The sequence below is a fragment of the Eriocheir sinensis genome, chromosome 32, assembly GCF_024679095.1.
Source record: "Eriocheir sinensis breed Jianghai 21 chromosome 32, ASM2467909v1, whole genome shotgun sequence".
Classification (NCBI taxonomy): Eukaryota; Metazoa; Arthropoda; class Malacostraca; order Decapoda; family Varunidae; genus Eriocheir; species Eriocheir sinensis.
Genome location: NC_066540.1, coordinates 16285614 through 16303480, shown reverse-complemented (window position 1 = coordinate 16303480; position 17867 = coordinate 16285614). Strand labels below are relative to the sequence as shown.

Genomic DNA, 17867 nt, shown 5'->3' with positions numbered 1-17867 from the left:
AACATTCATATATGTAGTCTAAAAAAATGGTGGTTAGGTTTTATAAGAGCGTAGGGATCAGCATGTGAGTTGAGGCGTCGAGGAGGGAAATAACACCTTTTTATTAATGCTTAAAATTTATATGAGCTTCCTTAACCCTACAAATATGGATAATAATTATGTCTAACCTCAAGAAAATGGTAACGTTATGAATAAAAAATGGTGGGTAGGTTTTATAAGAGCGCGATGATTAGCATATGAGTTGAGGTGTTCTTTTTATAAGTGCCTAAAATTTCTATAGGCTTCTCTTACCTTACTAATATGACTGGTAATATTGTCTAACCTCAAGAAAATTTTAATGTCAGGAATAAAAAATGGGGGTTAGGTTTTATAAGAGTGCGAGGATCAGCATGTGAGTTGAGGAGTCGAGGCGGAGTATTGGAACCCAGCAGAGGGAGAGGGGGTGAAAAATGGCGGCGGGCAGCGGGCGACACAGCGCAGAGCCTCCACTTTACGGCCCAAATGGCGCGCCTGACCCCATCAAGAGCCTGTACCCGATGGTGAACGAGGAGGAGACGCCTTTGCCTCGGTGTTGGAGCAGCAAGGACAAGTACAGCTTCATCGGGCTCTCGCAAAACAACCTGAGAGTGCACTACAAGGGTGAGATGGCCGCCCTTAGCCCCTTTGTTTATCTCACATTTTTGGCTGTAACTCTCTTATCTGGGGGTTAATGGCGGCGTGCTTGGTGGCGTTGGATAGAGCGAGCTTCAGAGTATAGAATGGTATGCCTGAGGGGTGGGTGAGAGGGTCCTAGCAGGCGGGAGAGGCGTTTAAATATGAGGGTCATGTTCTTTGTTTGGGCCTGATCAGCTGATCCTACCTCGGAGGGGGTGGGGGAGGTGACCTTCCCCCCTCCCCCCCTCCCCTTAACTCCGTCTCTAAAACACTCCTAACGTCACTGATTCTTAACTATACTTGTGGTTTTCATTATTTTTTTTTATTTTAAGTTTTTCTTTGTTTGGGGTGAAGGGGGGGGGTGGGGGAGGGAGGGGGTGGGGAGGGGTGACCTTCTCTCTCTCCCCCCCCCCTCTCCCCCTCCTCGCCTAGGTACTATTATTATTATTTTTATTATTTTCTTTGTTTTGAATTGATCAGCTGATTCTGGGTAGGTGGGGGGGGTGGGGGGGAGAGGTAGAGAGAGGGGTGGGGGGGTAGGGGTGACCTTTGACCTGCCCTAACCCCTCCCCTAACTACACTGTCAAAATGTTCCTAACTATGTGATTGATTTTTATCCTGTTTTCTTTTTTTTTCTTTGTTTGGGGGTGATCAGCTGTTTCTTAGGGTCAAGAGGGGGGGGGAGGGGGAGGTTGACCTGTCCCCTCTTCTCTCTCTCTCTCTCTCTCTCTCTCTCTCTCTCTCTCTCTCCCCCTTAACATCATCAGCTGTCATATTTTCTTTGGTAATTATAGAGAATCATTCCGTGCCTTCAAAACAATGTTACACTTCCATATTATAGTTAAGGGTTGAAATACATGTCCTTCAACTATAACATGAAGCTGCAAGTACTTAAAAGTAAAGAAAAAGGCCTAATCGATCCCCTTCCCCTAACGATCTTGGGGCAGCCGCGGGAAGTTGGGGTTTTTGGGTGAGGGAGCATATTTAACCCGGTAGCAGCAGGGATCATGTTTCTTAATGGTCCCTCCAAGCGAGAAAAATGAGAAAAAATCATCACTCACTTAAACCATTTCATAATATATATCAAAGCATTTGTGATCAGATTATGTATCATCTATTTTTGGGGGTTATATCATGGCACAAATTTGGCCCGTCGCTGCTACACGGTAAAGCCACAAATTTGGCCCGTCGCTGCTACACAGTAAAGCCACAAATTTGGCCCGTCGCTGCTACACGGTAAAGCCACAAATTTGGCCCATCGCTGCTACACGGTAAAGCCACAAATTTGGCCTGTCGCTGCTACACGGTAAAGCCACAAATTTGGCCCATCACTGCTACACGGTAAAGCCACAAATTTGGCCCGTCGCTGCTACACGGTAAAGCCACAAATTTGGCCCGTCGCTGCTACACGGTAAAGCCACAAATTTGGCCCGTCGCTGCTACACGGTAAAGCCACAAATTTGGCCCATCGCTGCTACACGGTAAAGCCACAAATTTGGCCCGTCGCTGCTACACGGTAAAGCCACAAATTTGGCCCGTCGCTGCTACACAGTAAAGCCACAAATTTGGCCCGTCGCTGGTACACGGTAAAGCCACAAATTTGGCCCGTCGCTGCTACACGGTAAAGCCACAAATTTGGCCCGTCGCTGCTACACAGTAAAGCCACAAATTTGGCCCGTCGCTGCTACACGGTAAAGCCACAAATTTGGCCCGTCGCTGCTACCAGGCTAAACTACTCCAATGGAACTTTACAACCTGACAGCTAACGATGGGCTTTTCCCCCTTCGACCTCCCTTTACCTTTACTGGACGGAATGTTGCTCCCCTCATCTACCATGTCCGTCCTCCGTTTCTCCTCTGCAAACACTAGTGAGTGGCGACCCGTGCAGGGGCAAGCCAAGAAACAGCTGACCGCGACGCCTTTTATACTCATCGCGCATTTAAAACCAACATAAAAGACTCAAACCAACTACTTGAAATCTGGGATCTCTTAACTCGATTTTCCTTCAACACTGGATCCCTTATAGCAAGAGACGGGTTTCCTGCATCTACCGAACATGCGCATTCAACATACTGGTGGCTTCAACTACAAAATATATATTCTCGCCGTAAGTAGAGCACAGAAACGCTTCATTTCAGGTAGACAGCATCAGTCCAATACCTGCTTATACCTCACAGTTTCCCTGGTCTTTATAGCCCTCCCCACTACCAGGTGTTTTAAGGTTGTTGTAGGGGACAGGTATGTTATCTGTTAGTCTTTATCATCACCTGTAGACGCAGTATGTGTGTTTGATGCGCTGGTGAAACTAGATGAACAAAACAGTAGCTTGGAGAGAGCAATTTTGGAAGCGCGTTGTGATTCCCCATATATACCTTTTCTTCATCAGCTACATCATCATCATCATCAAGAGAAATATAATGTAATACTCACCATTATTATTACTATTTGTTACATCTGTCATTTTTTAAAACCATCTGAAATTTTTGCTTATTCCGTATGTAGAAAAGTTGGTTGGGGGGAGGAGGAGATGGCGGGGTAACCAGGCTTTGTTCCACTCCTGTAGCTTGATGTCTTGTAGGAAATCCACAGTCGGGGTTAACATGGGCACCGATCGGCCACATATCGGACAGCATTCAGTCATGTGGTAGATAATGTAAATGTGCCGAGATCATAAGTGACCGATTGCAACCCTTCCATACGCTGCTTACTAGGGGGGGTACACTGGCCCACGTACAACACATGTCTTAGGATTATGACCTCTGTGTCTGTCTTTAACTTTCACATATAAATAATAGTTGATCGGCCGTCCCTTTCCTGTCTCCTGTCTGTCTGTTTGTCTGTTTACATCCTTCCTATGAGTTGCACATGTTCTCTCTCTCTCTCTTTCTCTTCTTTCCTCTGTCTCTCCGTTCTCCTCCTTCTTCTCCATCATTCGCTCCTTCTTTTTCTCCTCTTTCTCTTATTTTCTTTCTCTTTCATCTCCTTTCTCTTTTGTTGTTCTGTTTTCTCAATCATTCACTCTTTCCTTTCTTCTAAATTTCTTTCTCTGCCTTGTCAAACTATCACCAGGCTCATAACACTACCCATGGCAATACTAACACAACAACCTCCACTACCAAAGCCTTGTCAAACTATCACCAGGCTCATAACACAATAACCTCTACTACCAAAGCCTTGTCAAACTATTGCTATATTCTTGTTCTCTCTCTCTCTCTCTCTCTCTCTCTCTCTCTCTCTCTCTCTCTCTCTCTCTCTCTCTCTCTCTCTGTGTCCCATTCCTTGACAATTTCTCCTCCTCCCTCATTTTTTTTTTTTTTTACAAGTTCTTTTTTCTTTCCTTGACTATTTATCTTTTTAACCCCTTACTATTTTATATATATTTTTTTTACAAGTTATTTTCTATTCCTTTTCCTTCCTGTTCACGAATTTTTCCGGGTTTAAGTTCGATCCGTTATCTGTTCCACCGAATGTCAGGGCGATATATATTATGTACTGCGTTTCCTGTCTACAACACCACTATTTAAATCACTATTCTCAACACCATCATCATCATCATCACTACATCTCATCACCCGTCACCATGTATCATCACAGCTGTCGGCATCATATCTTAACTCATCACTAAGTCACTATACATCATTATATCTATCATTATCATATCTTAATTCATCACTAATCACCATCATCATTATATCTCATTTATCATATCTTACATCATCACCATACATCACCACATCTGCCATCATCACATCTGTCATCACATCTCTCGTATCATCGCTCATCACCATCAACATTTTCCTTTTCTTCTTCTTCTCTGTAAGTGTGTTCAATCAGCAGAGGTTTTGTTTCCTTTCTTTTTCTTCTTTTAATTTCACGTATTAAAAAAATGATCTCTCCCTTTCCTCCTCCTCTCCTGTCTGTCCGTCTGTCATCATCAGATCTCATTTCATCATCATCATTGTTATCGTGAAATTCTACTGTGAGTTATATTGCCTGCGGTTGATGAGAGCGGCAGCGGGGGAGGGGGGGTTGAGGAAGACTTGCCCGCTACCCCCCCCCACACACACACACACTCATTGGTTAGGTTAGGTTACAGTCGTTAAGTGTAATTGGGTGACTGTAACGAGATCACAGATTTTTTCATATTTGTGGAAGTCTGATTCCCATGGTTTTGTCACGGAAGAGTTACCTGTGGAATTTTACGTTGCTTTATCTATGGGCAGCCCTTGTTATCAGTTATCTCAGCTGACCTTTCCTAACACCAGACAGGGATGTGCTGTTTGCCAGAACCATGACATTTCTGGTATATTCTGTCGTGTCTGCCATCATATGTGGGCTGTAGTCTGCTCCATACCTGTGTAATGACAAGACCCTATTACAGTAAGATCCAGTGATGAGTCTTACAGGCCAGGCCAAGAATGTGTCAAGGCTGAGGTGCTGGGGCTGGCAGGGTGTTGGTTAGGTGTGCCACAAGGCTCTTAGTGCTCACCAACAACATATGAGTCACCATAGAAAACAGCTTTTTTGTACACATGAGAGTAAGAGAGAGAGAAGAGAGTGTAGGAGTGTTTTGATTGGTAATGTTTAAGGGAGGTCACAGGAGCTGCCTTGTATATGCCAACTGGCCTCTTGCAAACTCCTTACGTTCTTATGTTCTTATGTTCATTGGAAACACGGCAGGAGGGTGGAGGGGAGGGCTGCTTCGTGCCGGACGCTCAAGTCTGCTCCGCCTACATAACACATATTATTATTATTATTATTATCATTATTATTATTATTTCATTTTCTGTGTCCATAGTTTTCTCGTTCTGTCTCTCTATCAATATTCCTGTCACCTATTTTCTATGTCCTTTGCTTTCTCTGTCTTTCTTTTCATCCACTATCTTTATCAGTGTCTATCTTATCCCTTTCTTTCTCTCCCTCGCTCTCTCTCTCTCTCCCTTCTCCAGTTCTTTGATGCCTCTTCTAATATCCTTCTTTTTATCTAACTCCCTTCTTTCCTCTCCTTTCTCTACCGGCCTCTTGTAGACTCCTTATGTTCTTATGTTCTCTCCCTTTCTTTCTCTCCCTCGCTCTCTCTCTCCCTTCTTCAGTTCGTTGATGCCTCCTCTAATATCCTTCTTTTATCTCCCTCTCTCTATTCTATCTCTCTTCTTTCTCATCTCTTCTCTCTCTCTCTCTCTCTCTCTCTCTCTCTCAACATCCTCCCTTTCTTCCTCTTCCTCTCCGTCTTTCCCTCCCTTTTTCTCTCTCTCCCTCGAAATCCATCTTCATCTTTCCTTTTCTCCTCCCTCTCTCTCTCTCTCTCCCTCACTCCTCCCTTCCTTCTTTTCTAATATCAAATCTTCCCTTCTCTCCCTTTTCTCTCTCCCTCCCTCCCCTCTCTCCCCTCCCCTTCTACTTAATATATGTTCCTCACACCCTGATATTTTTCTCTTTAATATCTCCCCCGTTTCATCTCCCTCCCCCCTCTCCCCTCCTCACCCACCCTACACCCCCCACTCACCCCTCTCTCTCCCTCCCGCAGGCCACGGCAAGAACCACAAGGATGCCGCCAGTGTCCGCGCAACGCACCCCATACCAGCGGCCTGCGGTCTATACTATTATGAAGTCAAGATCGTTAGCAAGGGCCGCGATGGGTGAGTGGAGAGAGAGAGAGAGAGAGATTGATTTACATAGATTTACATAGAAAATCAGACCACACAAACCCCATGGTCCAGACTAGGCGGCCTGTCCTTAAACGTATGTGATTCTACATTAGTCAGAAGGCTCCAAAACGTTGCATTTCTACTCTAGTTAATATTAGGTTCAAGGAAGTGACGGGCAAGCTTGTTTTTAAAGGACAGAGAGAGAGAGAGAGAGAGAGAGAGAGAGAGAGAGAGAGAGAGAGAGAGAGAGAGAGAGAGAGAGAGAGAGAGAGAGAGAGAGAGAGAGAGAAAGTATAAGGGAATGAAAGAGGAAGAGAGAGAGAGTGAGAGAGAGACGGACGAAGTATAAGGGAATGAAAGAGAGAGAGAGAGAGAGAGAGACTAACCTTACCCCCTCCCCCCCTCCATCCCCCCCTCAGGTACATGGGCATCGGGCTGTCCTCGCAGGGGGTCAACATGAACCGTCTGCCTGGCTGGGACAAGAACTCCTTCGGGTACCACGGGGATGACGGACACTCCTTCTGCAGCAGCGGCAGCGGCCACCCCTACGGCCCTACCTTCACCACGGGTACGCACACACACACGCACACAGGGTCAGTTAAGTACACACAGCTATACATACACAGGGACAGTTTTGTACACATGGATATATTTATACGCACACACATTCACACGCGCGCACACACACAGATAGGAGGCGTTTAGTAGTAGACGCACACAACCACGTACATGCATGAGTACACAGTGAGTTAATACACACACACACACACACACACACACACATATATAATAATCTTAGTTGGTATATTTTTCTATTATTATTATTATTATTATTATTATTTTGTTGTTGTTGTTATATATTTTGGTCTTCCTCCTCCTCCTCCTCCTTCTTCTCCTCCTCCTCCTCCTCCTCCTCCTCCTCCTCCTCCTCCTCTTCTTTTTATCAATGACTCCTTTCCCTTCCATATTCTCATTTTCTTTTGTCTTTCCTCCTCTTCCTCTCTTCTTCCTCTTTCCTTCTCCTCCTCCTCCTCACCTCCTCTCTCTCCTCCATTGTTTCCTCCTCCTTCTCACCTCCTCTCTTTCCTCCATTGCATTTCTTCTTCCTCCTCCTTCTCTTCCTCTTCAACCTACTATCTCCTCCTCCTCCTCCTTCTTACCTCCTCTCTCTCCACTGTGTTTCCTTCCCCTCTTCCTCTTCTTCCTCCTTTCCAACATACTATCTCCTCCTCCTCCTCCTCCTCCTCCCCTCCATTCTTATATCGTGCCTCCTCCTCCTCTACACAGGCGACGTCATTGGCTGTGGCATCAACCTTATCGACAATGTTTGCTTCTACACCAAGAACGGCCACTATCTCGGCGTGGCCTTCACCGACCTGCCCGTGAGTGTGCGTATGTGTGTGTGTGCGTTAAGGAGAGAGAGAGAGAGTGAGAGGGATGTGATTCTGTGGTTCGTAGATCGTGAATTTCAATGTAAGCATCTGACTTGCCCGTGAGTGTGCGTGTGTGTGTGTGTTAGGGAGCAGGACAGAGAGCGAGAGAGATGTGATTCTGTGGTTCGTAGATCGTGAATTTTAATGTAAACGTCTGACTTGCCCGTGTGTGTGCGTGTGTGTGTGTGTGTGTGTAAGAGGGTGGGTGAGAGAGAGAGAGAGAGAGAGAGAGATGTGATTCTGTGGTTCGTAGATCGTAAATTTTGGTGTAAATGTCGCTTCATAAATTTTAATGTATGTATGAATTTATCTGCATTTGTGTGTGTGTGTGTGTGTGTGAGAGGATGTTAGTCTGTGGTGTGTAGGTTTCTCTCTCTCTCTCTCTCTCTCTCTCTCACCCCCCCTCCACCCCTTTCTATCTGTCCATTCCTCCCTCTCCCTCTTGCACCCGACCCCATATCAACACTCTTGCACCCCCCCTATATTAACAGTTTAACACCCACTCCCCCCCTCCTCCCCCCCAGTCCCAGCTGTACCCCACGGTGGGCCTTCAGACGCCCGGCGAGGTGGTGGACGCCAACTTCGGTCAGGCGCCGTTTGTGTTCGACATCGGCGAGATGATGCGTGAGCTGCAGTGCCGCGTCCGTACCACCATACAGAACTTCCCCGTCCCCGACACACACGGCCAGTGGCAAACCATGCTGCACCGGTAAGGAGGAGCGGGAATTTTTATTGTTATTTTAGTGGTGGTAGTAGTAGTAGTAGTAGTAGTAGGAATAGTTAACCTGGTAGCATCTGGGATCATGTTTCTTAATGGTCCCTCTAGGCAAGAAAAATGAGAAAAAATCATCACTCACACAAACCATTTCATAATATATATCAAAGCATTTGTGATCAGTTTATGTATCATCTATTTTTTGGGGTTTAAATCATGGCACAAATTTGGCCTGTCGCTGCTACACGGTAAAGCCACAAATTTGGCCCGTCGCTGCTACACGGTAAAGCCACAAATTTGGCCCGTCGCTGCTACACGGTAAAGCCACAAATTTGGCCCGTCGCTGCTACACGGTAAAGCCACAAATTTGGCCCGTCGCTGCTACTGGGTTAGTCATACCATTGCCAGTTAACCTGTCCACTGCGATTGGCACGGATTTTGCCTTCACTGGTAGCCTGGTAGCACATGAGGCGTCTAGAGGTCAAGGGGCGAACACACCACCATGGCAAATTTTGAGTTCGCCGGTTTCTGCTAGATGGAAGCACTGTGCAACCCTCTGTGAATGTGAAAATGGGAAATTGGTCTCTATGGCCCAGCAGAAGGGTAGTGAGCGTAGCTTGTTTTTGCCTGTCTGTAGAGTGTATGAAGTGTTCACTGTTCACTTAACCCCATCCGTTCTGGTGCTGTAGGGGGGTAAGTTTTCTGATGCTTTGTTATGGTCTGTTCGCTCAACCCTATCCGATGCGGCGTTTTCAAATTTTCTGCGTTTTCCTTCTAGAATTAATAAGAAAAAAAGGTGTATCGTTTTGATCGAAGTTCATGCGGGGAGGCCAGATAGGGTTAAGTCTGCCTCAAACTGACAACATAAACCCAAGCATGTTCGTAAGCACAGCGCATTTTAGCAGAAAGTGTTGCGTGAGAGAAACACAAACAGAGGTTAAAGAAAACTTGGAAGCCACAGGAGTAGCCAATCAGCACTCAGCTTGCAAACACGCATATTAGGTATATGTTGTCAGCTTGGGTCGGACTTGAGTGAACAGACTGTAGTGACCAACATATGATATCTTTTTCATCATGTTCCGAGTTTTCCGAGTTTGGATTAAATCAGATTAAGAACCACCCTAATGTGTTTGTTTGTGTTTTTTTTTAATCAACACATTTTCACACAAACGCTGATTCCGTCGAATTTTTCTAGCTAAAAACTCTGTCGACGTATGGTGATGTTGCTGTGTGTTTCTCATTATGCTTTTGCTATGCTTGACTTTGAAGGCCTATAGCTTAAAACAAGGTAACTGGCTTCTTCGCCCCTTGAACACTAGACGCCTATATTGTCCCAGGTCTTTCTCAGCCTCTGTGGTGGATAGTGGAGTGTTTCCCATGTGGTATTGGTGTGCTGGATTTGGCCTTCACTGGTAGCCTGGTAACGTACACTCCCAGGTCTTTCTCTGCCTCTGTGGTGGATAGTGGAGTGTTTCCCATGTGGTATTGGTATGCTGGATATTCCCTCCCAAGGTGCAGGACTTTACATTTTTCCTCATTGAATTGTAGCAGCCACTTTTTGTTCCACTCCTGTAGCTTGGTGATGTCTGACTGTAGGAAATCCACAGTCAAGGGGTTAAAGCAATTTTGAAACAGACCCATTATTATTAACAATCATAAACAGTGGTTATCTGTCTTAATAAACATTCCTTTTAATCCCGCATTCCTGGCTCCCTGTTGGTAACCTTCCCTCCCCGGCCCGTAGGATGGTGTCGACGTACCTGGTGCACCATGGCTACTGTGCGACGGCTGAGGGCTTCGCACGGTCCACGGGGCAGGACTTCGACGAGGAACTCACCTCTATCCGCAACAGACAGAGTGAGTGTGATTATTATTATTACTAGTAGTAGTATTAGATGTTTTTTGTTGTGTGTGTTATAAGTTCATTCTTTTATACATGTATTTCTTATGCCTTCTGTTGTGAATAAAAAAAATGTTCAGTGTTAACTCGCATCACAACAGAATGAGTTATTATTTATTTAGAATGTGTTAACAATGTCCTACTTGTATCTTTTTTTGCACTCTTGTAAATAAAAATAAAGGGTTGTGTTGTATTAGCTTGCATTTCAACTTTTTTTTATATATATTATTTGTTGCAAGAGTTACCCAGAACCTTCACTCTCTCATCCATGTCCTGTCCCAATCCCTAATGCAAGAGTTACCTGGCACCTTCACTCTCATCCCTGTCCTGTCCCAATCCCTAATGCAAGAGTTACCTGGCACCTACACTCTCATCCCTGTCCTGTCCCAATCCCTAATGCAAGAGTTACCTGGCACCTTCACTCTCATCCCTGTCCTGTCCCAATCCCTAATGCAAGAGAGTTACCTGGCACCTTCACTCTCATCCCTGTCCTGTCCCAATCCCTAATGGAAGAGAGTTACCTGGCACCTTCACTCTCTCATCCCTATTCTGTCACACTTATCAGTCCAAACGTTAACTGACCCTCACCACATTCACTCTCTCATCCCTATTCTGTCACACTTATCAGTCCAAACGTTAACTGACCCTCACCACCTTCACTCTCATCCCTATTCTGTCACACTTATCAGTCCAAGTGTTAACTAACCCTCACTACCGTCTCTCATCGCCACCCCCCACAGAGATACAGAAGCTGGTCCTGAGTGGGCGCATGGGCGAGGCGATAGAAACAGTTCAGCAGCTGTACCCCGGCCTGCTGGAGAACAACCACAACCTGCTGTTTATGCTGAAGGTGAGACACAGATGCGGGGAGGGAGCGAGACTGAGTGAGGTGGTGCGAGAAGTTGAAAGAGAGAGAGAGAGAAATAGAGCGAGTGATGAAGAAAGTGGGAGATAGAAGAAAGTCGCGAGAAAATGAGTGAGAGGGATAGAGAAATCGAAAGAGAGATAGAGATAAAGAAAGTGGGAGAGAGAGAGAGAGAGAGAGAGAGAGAGAGAAACCCATAACAAGACAGCACAAGCATGGACCAAGCACTAACCCCCCCCCCCCTCTCCCCCCCTCCACAGGTCCGCCAGTTCATCGAGATGGTGAACGGAACAGACACAGACGTCCGGGGGGGGTCTCGCTCCCCCTCCCGGCCCCCCACCCACGAGGCCACCCCTTCCCCCACCCCACCGTGCTGGGCTAATGGCCGCCCCGCCGACCCCCCACCCCCCACAGGTGAGTGTACACATGCATATATACACACACACACACACACAGACACACACACACACACACACATACATGCAGACATAGTTTTATACATGTATGCTTCCATATATAAATACATAAACACACATATAAATACGCACACACACACACACACATACATACATACAGTAAAGGCTCAGTTATCTGTATTAGGCCTAATCTCTCAGCCTATTAGCACCTCAGAGTGTGCGGAAACCATCAGCGTCAAGACAAGCTCAGGGCACACGGTAGAGCTGCACACGGCCTCAATGCTCATCTCTGTGACGCTGCCCCTTGAGCCTGTGGTGTGGGCCTGAACCCATCACCCTGGGGCCAGTGTTACACCCAGGTTACCACAGTGTGCCGGATGGTGTCCCCAGGTACACACTTATCCACCAGCCACAGGGGAGGAGGAACAGAGCTGGGTGGTCGACATGGTGACTCTGGGCCGGAAATCAAAGAGAGAGCCCAGGTTCGATTCTTGGGCTAACTGGAAAAATTTGGGCGGCTTTTCCGATACCCTACGCCCCTGTCCACCCAGCAGTGAATGGGTACCAGGTATTGCTCAGGGGTTGTGTCCTGTCTCCTGGGGTCTGTTCCCTTCTCCTATAATTCCTTCCCCTTCTGTCTCTCTGCGGCATATGACCACAGATGTTGCGCCGATTAAACCAAACTTCCCAACTTCGGAAATCAAACCCAGGCCATGAATTTGTAGCGTGTCAAATAATTTCAAATAGTCCGTTCCAGGGTTGGATTCTGTGGTCGATGGTGCAAGAAAATGAGTGAGATGGATGGAGAAGTTGAAAGAGAGATAGAGAGAGAGGAAGGGAGAGATAGAGAAAGTGGGAGATGAAAGAAAGGTGCAGGAAAGTGAGTGAGAGATAGAGAAAAATGGAGTGAGAGATAAAGAAAATGAGAGAGAGAGAGAGAGAGAGAGAGAGAGAGAGAGAGAGAGAGAGAGAGAGAGAATCTTAGGTGTGAAAACAAAAAAATTGGGCAGGAGTATATCGGAAGAGAGAGAGAGAGAGTTCTTGATTGTGTGGATATTGGGGGTAAATGCGACTTTGAAGGCCTTGCTAGCGTGAGCAGGAGTATATCAGAAGAGAGAGAGAGGGAGAGAGAGAGCTCTTACACACAGTCCCAACACCTATCCCTTCCTCTCATATGTCACCTATACATACGAGAGGGAGGGATAGGTGTTAGGATTGCGTGGCAGAGGAGAGGAGAGGAAAGGACCTGCAGAATCAAACGCCCAAACAGGCTATTTGAAATGGTTTAAAAGAGCCTTGCATATACAATGACAATACTAGACAAACTGGTTATAAACTCTTGCATTAGGAATTGGACGAGACTGTAAAAAGCCTTGCCTTGCCTTAGTTGATAACCAGTCACAAGTCGGATCCAAGAAGTTTCGGGTCCCCACGGAGTTATCCATCCCAAACTCTGTGGTTGGTATTGCAAGACACGTTCGGTTCTCACATCATGTATTTCCAAAGGTCAGAGAGTTGGTCAGTCGTGTTCTAATTAGTGTTTTTTTAGGTTCACGGTACAGAGGAAGGGTCAGACTACCACCAGGGTCTTAAACCTACTCCTGGAAGTGCCTGGAACTCCGACGAAAGCCTTGTCAAATGAGTGAACTTGGGAGGGGAAATGTTTTAAAATGCGACCCTATATGAGCCCAAGGCTTCTCGGATTCTGCTTGCACTATGGCCCTGCAAGAAAAATAGCACCTTGACCTTGACTGACTACAAAAACGTCTCGATTGTTAAAAAAAATCCGTCCGTGGTATCCAAAGTTTTCCTATCCTGACGCTCCTTGGCCTATTTTTTTTTTTTTTTTCCCCCCCCAGCAAAGGAGACAGCACAAGGGCACAAAAAAAGTTAAACAATAATAAAAAAGACGGCTTTGTGTTTACTGTACACACACACAAACAAACACACACACAGACACAGAGTTGAGTTTTTTTGTCCATGGAAAGAATATAGTTTTCTCAAATTTATGGATAAGATATAAAACTCTCTCTCTCTCTCTCTCTCTCTCTCTCTCTTGCTTGCTCGCTCGCTCTCTCTCTGTCTCGCTCGCTCGCTCGCTCACTTTCTCTCTCTACAGGGTCCTCCGGCTCCCCTCCTCCCTCCTCCACCACAGCTGTGCCTACCTCCTCCTCCTCCTCCTCCTCCTCTTCCTCCTCCTCTTCCATCATCACACAACACACATCTGTCATCCAGTCCACAAAGAACGTCATGGGCGGAGGAGGTGGAGGTGGTGGTGGAAGTGGAGGCGGTGGTGGTAGCAGCCTAACCGCACCTCCACCCACCACACCACCACAATCCACCACCACCACCACAACCACCGTCACCACCACAGAGGAGAGGAATCAACGTAACACCACACCACCCGACACCACTTCCACCTCCTCCACCTCCAGTCATCACCATCACCACCACCATCACCACCACCGACACAGCAGACACGCCGCCAATGGCACCTCCACCACCTCCGCCTCCGCCACCTCCACCTCCACACCACCACCACAAGTCATACAGCCACCTCCACCACCTCCTCCACAACACCAGTCATCTTCCTCTTCCTCCTCGTCCTCCTCCTCTTCCTCATCCTCCTCCTCCTCCTCCTCGTCCAACCTGCAAGACAGTGACACAGAGATGGAGTGTGTGGAGCCGCCCCGCCCCGCCCCCCCCTGCCCTGGCTCTGCCCCGCCCCCCGCACACAGTAATGGATTCTCCAATGGGTTTGACAAGCACTTAGAGGAGGAGGAAGATGAAGAGGAGGAGGAGGAGGAGGAGGAGGAAGAAGCCATGGGTGAGTTTGAGATATGGTGTGATGGTAATGGTAGTAATTGTAGTAGTAGTAGTAGTAGAAATATCATTATTATTGTTATTATTATTATTATTATTAGCAAACATATTTTTTTACATATCTTAAGACATTACAACTGTTTCAAATATACATGACACACACACACACACACACACACACACACACACAAAAAAAAAAAAACTAAATAAAATACTATCCCCCCCTCTCCCCCTCCCCCCCCAAACCAGACATAGAGAATGGCAGCACCAACGGCAGCGGCAGCGGACGCAAGATGTGTGGCGGCAACCCGGCGGCGATCGAGCGGATGTTGACGTTCGGACGCGAGGTGCAGCACATGAGCCAAATCCTGCGGCACCAGCTGGGCAAGAGTGACCACAACAAGAAGATGCTGCAGGTGAAGGAGGGAGAGGGAGAGGGTGAGGGAGGGTGAGGAAGAGATGCTGTCAGGTACATAAAGAAGGAGAGAGAGAGGAAGAAAAAAAGGGAGAGAGAGGAGGGGAATCAGAGGGTACAGGAGAGAGAGAGAGAGAGAGATGCTGTCAGATACATAAAGAGAGAAAGATTGAGAGGGAGAGAGAGGAAGAGGAAGGTGAAAGAGAGAGAAAGGAAGAGAGTAAGGGGGAGAGAGAGAGAGAGAAGGGGAGGGGGGAAGAAGATAAGAGAGGAAGATGAAAGAGAGAGAAAGGAAGGAAATCAGAGAGAGAGAGAGAGAGAGAGAGAGAGATGCTGTCATTTACATAAAGAGAAAGATTGAGAGGGAAAGAGAGAGAGAGAGAGAGAGGAAGAAGATATGGGAGGAAGAGGGAAAAAAAAAAAAACTCCTGGGCTCTTTAGTTTGGGGGGGGTTGGAGTGTGGGAAGGGCAGGCTTTATTTATACCGTAACAAAAAAAAATCTAACCTACTCCTCTTATCGCTCATTGCAGGACGCGTTCAGCCTACTGGCCTACAACGACCCCTGGAACAGTCCCGTGGGGTGGCAGCTGGACCCCATACAGCGTGAACCAGTGTGTCAGTCCCTTAACTCCGCCATCCTGGGTGCGTACTGACGGCCGGGCTCATTCTCGACCCTTAGGAATGACCTCTCTTTCGGCCACCTCTTTGGATTCTTTTTGGGAGCAGCGAGTAGTGGGCTTTTTTTATTATTGTTTACTTTTTTGTGTGTGTGCCCTTGAGCTGTCTCCTTTGTTGTAAAAAAAAAGTAAGGCAGGATAGATATAGGGATGGGGACAGTCCACAGGAGGAGAGGGAGGTGGGATAGTTGAGGGGTAGAAGAATGAGAAGATTGAATTATGTATGTAAGGATGAGGAGGATGGATAGCAGGAACTGGAGATGTGCCATGGCTATCCAGTTAACCCGTCCGCTGCGATTGGCACGGATTTGTCCTTCACTGGTAGCCTGGTAATATACACTCCCAGGTCTTTCTCTGCCTCTGTGGTGGATAGTGGAGTGCTTCCCATGTGGTATTGGTGTGCTGGATATCCCCTCCACATTTTTCTTAACTGGATTGTAGCAGCCACTTTTTGTTCCATTCCCGTAGCTTGGTGATGTCTTCTGGTAGGAAATCCACAGTCAAGGGGTTAAGCAGGCCTAAATGTGAGAGGGCTTTAGAAGTTTCACTAGGCTCTAATCTCCATCCAAGGGGTCAGTGCTTATTCATCAAGGCAAACTCAAGCTTATTCATCAAGGCAAACTCAAGTTTATTCATCAGGAGCATCAGCTATTCATCAAGTGCAAACTCAAGCTTATTCATCAAGGCAAGCTTATTAATCAAGGCAAACTCAAGCTTATTCATCAAGGCAAACTCAAGCTTATTCATCAAGGCAAACTCAAGCTTATTCATCAAGGCAAACTCAAGCTTATTTATCAAGGCAAACTCAAGCTTATTCATCAAGGCAAACTCAAGCTTATTCATCAAGGCAAACTCAAGCTTATTCATCAAGGCAAACTCAAGCTTATTCATCAAGGCCAACCTGCTTATTCATCAAGGCAAACTCAAGCTTATTCATCAAGGCAAACTCAAGCTTATTCATCAAGGCAAACTCAAGCTTATTCATCAAGGCAAACTCAAGCTTATTCATCAAGGCAAACTCAAGCTTATTCATCAAGGCAAACTCAAGCTTATTCATCAAGGCAAACTCAAGCTTATTCATCAAGGCAAACTCAAGCTTATTCATCAAGGCAAACTCAAGCTTATTCATCAAGGCAAACTCAAGCTTATTCATCAAGGCAAACTCAAGCTTATTTATCAAGGCAAACTCAAGCTTATTCATCAAGGCAAACTCAAGCTTATTTATCAAGGCAAACTCAAGCTTATTCATCAAGGCAAACTCAAGCTTATTCATCAAGGCAAACTCAAGCTTATTCATCAAGGCAAACTCAAGCTTATTCATCAAGGCAAACTCAAGCTTATTCATCAAGGCAAACTCAAGCTTATTCATCAAGGCAAACTCAAGCTCTATTTAGCATTAGTCAGACCTCATCTTGATTATGCAATTCAGTTCTGGTCCCCTTGTTATAGAATTGACATCAAGGAGGCGAACCTACAGACCTCTTCCAGACTCCTTGGGGCATATTTTTAAAACATTTCATCTCCTAAGTACACACATTTGACAAGACTTTCATGGGCGTTTGGGGCATTTCCAGGGGTAGTTTACAGCCATGGTGATATAGTTTGACCCTTCCTATGTACTATGCCCCATCCATCCTACCCCATCCTGCCCCGTCCCTGCCCCGGCCAGCCCAGTAAAGAAAGTCTTCATTTTATTAGGAAACACTCGTAAGAAGCCGACTGATCTCTTTGGCCTTTGAGAATAGTTGATGTGGGAGGTGGAAGGATCTGAGAATGTTGACCTTTGTGTTCTTACTGTCATGACCTGACCTTCCTCCCCCCACTCCAGAGTCCCATGAGCTCCCCCGCCGGCCGCCACTCGAGATCTGCGTCGCTCACACTCGCCAGCTCCTGACCCTAATGTCCCGGAGCGGCCTAGGGTCCTGTGCCTTCTCCAGTGTCGATGCGGTTTTAGGCGGCGGAAGTGGCGGCTCCTCGTCCCCCCAGGCCCAGACCCAGACGCACCAGCCCTCCTCCCACCACTCGCTAGCGGCCGCCAACTCAGCCGCCGCCCCCGCCACCACCACAACCACCACCACACACCTAACGCAGTCCTCGGTGTCGGCTGTCTCGGCCGCCGCAGCCGCCGCTAACTCCCATAGTGACCCATAGTGATAGTGTGTGTGTGTGTGCGTGCGTGTGTGAGTGACGATTATTATTATTATTATTTTTTATTATTATTATTATTGGTGGTGATGATAGGTTTTTTTTTGGGAGGGGGTGGCGTCCTGTTTTTTTTTTGTGTGCGTTCGTTTGTTTGTTTACTTTTTATTGTATACTA

At 46.6% G+C, this 17867-nt stretch overlaps 1 protein-coding gene across 4 annotated transcripts; it reads left to right on the top strand.

Moving 5' to 3' along the window:
* Positions 1–414: 414 nt before the first annotated feature.
* On the top strand, positions 415–17867 carry LOC127006281 (ran-binding protein 9-like). Of its 4 annotated transcripts, none has more exons than XM_050875990.1 (12): positions 415–639; positions 6182–6293; positions 6722–6870; positions 7590–7690; positions 8260–8444; positions 10195–10307; positions 11091–11200; positions 11476–11629; positions 13751–14458; positions 14704–14870; positions 15401–15512; positions 17376–17867. In XM_050875990.1, the coding sequence occupies exons 1-12, from the start codon at positions 450–452 to the stop codon at positions 17696–17698; spliced, it is 2424 nt and encodes an 807-aa protein (XP_050731947.1). In that variant the 5' UTR covers positions 415–449; the 3' UTR covers positions 17699–17867. The 4 variants fall into 4 exon arrangements, with proteins under 4 accessions (XP_050731947.1, XP_050731948.1, XP_050731949.1 ...); XM_050875991.1 differs by having other exon boundaries at positions 416–639; positions 7590–7684; positions 17376–17865; XM_050875992.1 differs by having other exon boundaries at positions 416–639; positions 14288–14458; positions 17376–17864.